Genomic DNA, 3166 nt, shown 5'->3' on the forward strand with positions numbered 1-3166 from the left:
ATCAAAGCAGATGCAAACTTTAGACAGAGTGCATGGAATCTTATAAAAGAGGACTATAGAATGACCTGGGGTGGGGGAGGAGTTCAACAAGGAGACCAGCAGAGCCAAGAAATTGGGGCTATTATTTTTTAACAGCAGGCAGCCCTAATTAGACTGAAAAAGGGCCCCTGGCTTGTCCACTCAGTTTACTTACTTCAAAATGCTAGAGACTGGGCCATGAAGCTTTTGACTGTCTGAAAAGAAGGCCTTGGCCTAGGGAAAGGCTTGTTGGAGCTGTCTTCTCCAGCAATGAGAAACAACTAGAACTATATAAAAGGAATCTCAGCACCATTCTTTCAATGAAGCTAGCTTGTACAGCAACTTGCTGGAAGCCAGGGACTTGACTGCAAGTCAAGAAGGGATTCTGGACAGTTTGTCACTACGTACTAAGTCCAGAATAGCTTGAGTCCTGTCTTTGAGACTGGACTCAAGACAGTGGAGTTTGTACCATGGAGTCCTCCCTAGGAGGCCAGCACAATCAAAGCTTAATTGTCAGTGTTTGGAAAGCAAGGCCCAAATGGCTGCCAGCTGGCAGAGGCTTGGGCTTTATTAAACTTTTGATAATGGCATTGATTTTAACTAGCATCTTCTCTGTAGAAGCTGCAGCACATCCAGGCTTCCCTCGGGGAAATCTTGTTCCTGACCAACTGTTGTGGCCATTTCCATTGTATCAGCCCAATGATCACTCATTAGCCTTGATTATACACACATCAGTAGACAAAACAGAAAAGGCGCTCTTAACAGATAAATTGACATGCATTCATGCAACATATGTATAAAAAAGGATGGACATATTTACATGCAAGTACATTTTTAGGATAGCGTGGTGGAGTTTTACATCTGGTTCATAAATCACACCACCAACAGGTTTCACATGGGAGCTTTTAGTAGGGGAAAAGAGAAAAAGGCTGTCTCTGGGCAAAGCAGGAAAGAGAGAAGAGAGAGAAAAGAGGGGCAAGTCTTTGGGACAATAAGTCTCTGTCATGCCTTACCTGTCTCTTGTGAGATATATGTACTTGGCATCTGGAGGCTCATAGAGGTTTTTATTGTAGCTATAACTTTCTATCAACTATCTAACTTCTTAACTTCAAATGTTTAAATCAAAACAGGAAATGTATAAAATGATTGTCAGGCACTATGGAATCATCAATTCATCTGAACAGCAGTACATATTCACAAAAATCCTGTAGGAGATCTCCTCAACCAAGATGGGTAAATACCCAGGGAACGATGGCAGTGAAGCCTCTTTCACACCATACCAGAGTTTTGAGAAATACTGTAATAGCAGGACCAAAAAAACGGGGTGTCAGTTAGAGGAAGAAATTCTAGAGGCACAGTCTCTACCTCAGAATTACCTCTAGTATAGACCTTGGGAAAACAAACAAACAAACAAACAAACAAACAAACCTATGTTGCCTTCCAGAAATCCCAGATGTCTCCTGAATACCTTTCCCTGAATGCCTCCTGACAGGAAAGAAGAAATACAAGGAAAGGGAAAGCAAAATGAAGGTTAGTGCCTATGGTCAAAATACATTATACATTGGAAAGACATGGCTTTCATGAAAAGTTTGTTCAATTAGTTAACATCCATAAAATACTTTAAGGGACAACAACATAACTCATATGGCAAAGACATTTTCCACCAAGGCTGATGTCAAAACTGAGTTTGATTCCCAGAAATCAAAGTCAAAAAGAGTCAGGTCTAAACTGTCCTCTAACCTCCATAAATATACAATGTCATATTTGCACCTATAAATATGCACATACCGACATAGTAATGCACACTCACATGAATGCAGACAAAGTTAGTTAAATAAAATGTAGTAATATTTCAAAGCTCTTATGGAAAGTAAAACAATAAGCGGCAGATATGGGCACCACAAGGAAGGAATGCATGAAGGAAGAAAGAAAGAAAAGAAAGAAAAAAAACAAAGAAAAGTACTCTACAATCTAGAAAAACCAAGAAATGTACTCTTCCCTAATACTCCAAATTGAAATGAAGTTTTCAGTCATCATCACTATGTTGGATATCAAAACTCCAACACTGTAAAAAGAAAAATCTCTAATATTGAAGAGCAGAGTTTGTAATAATGTGTTACAGAAGGAATACAAAGATAATACTGGGTTCTTTTTGCATTTTCATATAAAGGTTTGTTTTTATACCAAAAGACATAAGAATCATTGAACCCATAATTTTGTAAGGGGTCTGCAAACTTTTTCATCATGCTTTCAGTCACACCTGCTATCAAGCTGAAGGGGAAGTATGTACAGCCATGGCTGTGTGTGGTGCAGGCAGCTGGTGAGACTCTCAAGGAGGTTTGTGTTGGAGGCTGAAGCACTGTGGGAGGGATGTAACCCTGCATACAGTAATAAACTGCCAGGTCTTCAGCCTGCACACTGCTGATGCTGAGAGTGAAATCTGTCCCAGATCCACTGCCTGTGAAACGATCAGGGACCCCAGTGTGTCGAGTGGATGCCCAGTATATCAGCAGCTTAGGGGATTGCCCTGGTTTGTACTGGTACCAGGACAATAAGTTCTTTTGGTTGCCACTGTAATAAAGACTCTGACTGGACCTGCAGCTGATGGTGACCTTCTCTCCTGCTAAAACAGCCAAGGAGGATGGAGACTGGGTCATCACAATGTCTGCACAGGCACCTGCAATCAGGAGCACACAATGAACATGAATATTGACACAAACACAGATTGTAAAAACATGTAAAATTTGCCATTTAACACCTTTGTACTATAATTTTGTCAGAGTATTATTATGTAAGAAATATTGAGACTGGCACACTCTAAACTTCTTATCTACAAAGAAGTCACTATATAAAGATTATAATATTTTGAATTTCTCACCAGATACCCAAAGCAGCAGGGATATCAGGACCTGGGTCTGTGACTTCATCTTGCTCCCACTGCTGTCTGATGAAGTTCATTTCTCACTGCAAAGGCTGGTTTATATATTCTCAGCAGCTGGGCTTAGCTGTGGGGGCCCATGCAAAGCAGTCTGCAAATGCATAAGCAAATGCCTGTGCAGTGTCCTTGAGTGTAGCTGTTGTCAGTCAACAGACAAAAATACTATTACAGGGAGCATGAGCAATTACTGAAAAAGATTGCCTTTGAAAG

General features: G+C 40.5%; 1 gene segment (V, D, J or C); it reads right to left on the reverse strand.

The window, feature by feature from the left end:
• Positions 1-1174: 1174 nt before the first annotated feature.
• On the reverse strand, positions 1175-2957 carry LOC129667983 (immunoglobulin kappa variable 4-1-like). The segment is given in 3 exon segments: positions 1175-1315; positions 2379-2695; positions 2897-2957. Coding segments are annotated over 3 exon segments (507 nt in total).
• Between the last annotated feature and the right edge of the window lie 209 nt (positions 2958-3166).

The sequence above is a fragment of the Psammomys obesus genome, unplaced genomic scaffold (genome assembly GCF_907164565.1).
Source record: "Psammomys obesus unplaced genomic scaffold, mPsaObe1.curated_primary_1811, whole genome shotgun sequence".
NCBI lineage: Eukaryota > Metazoa > Chordata > Mammalia > Rodentia > Muridae > Psammomys > Psammomys obesus.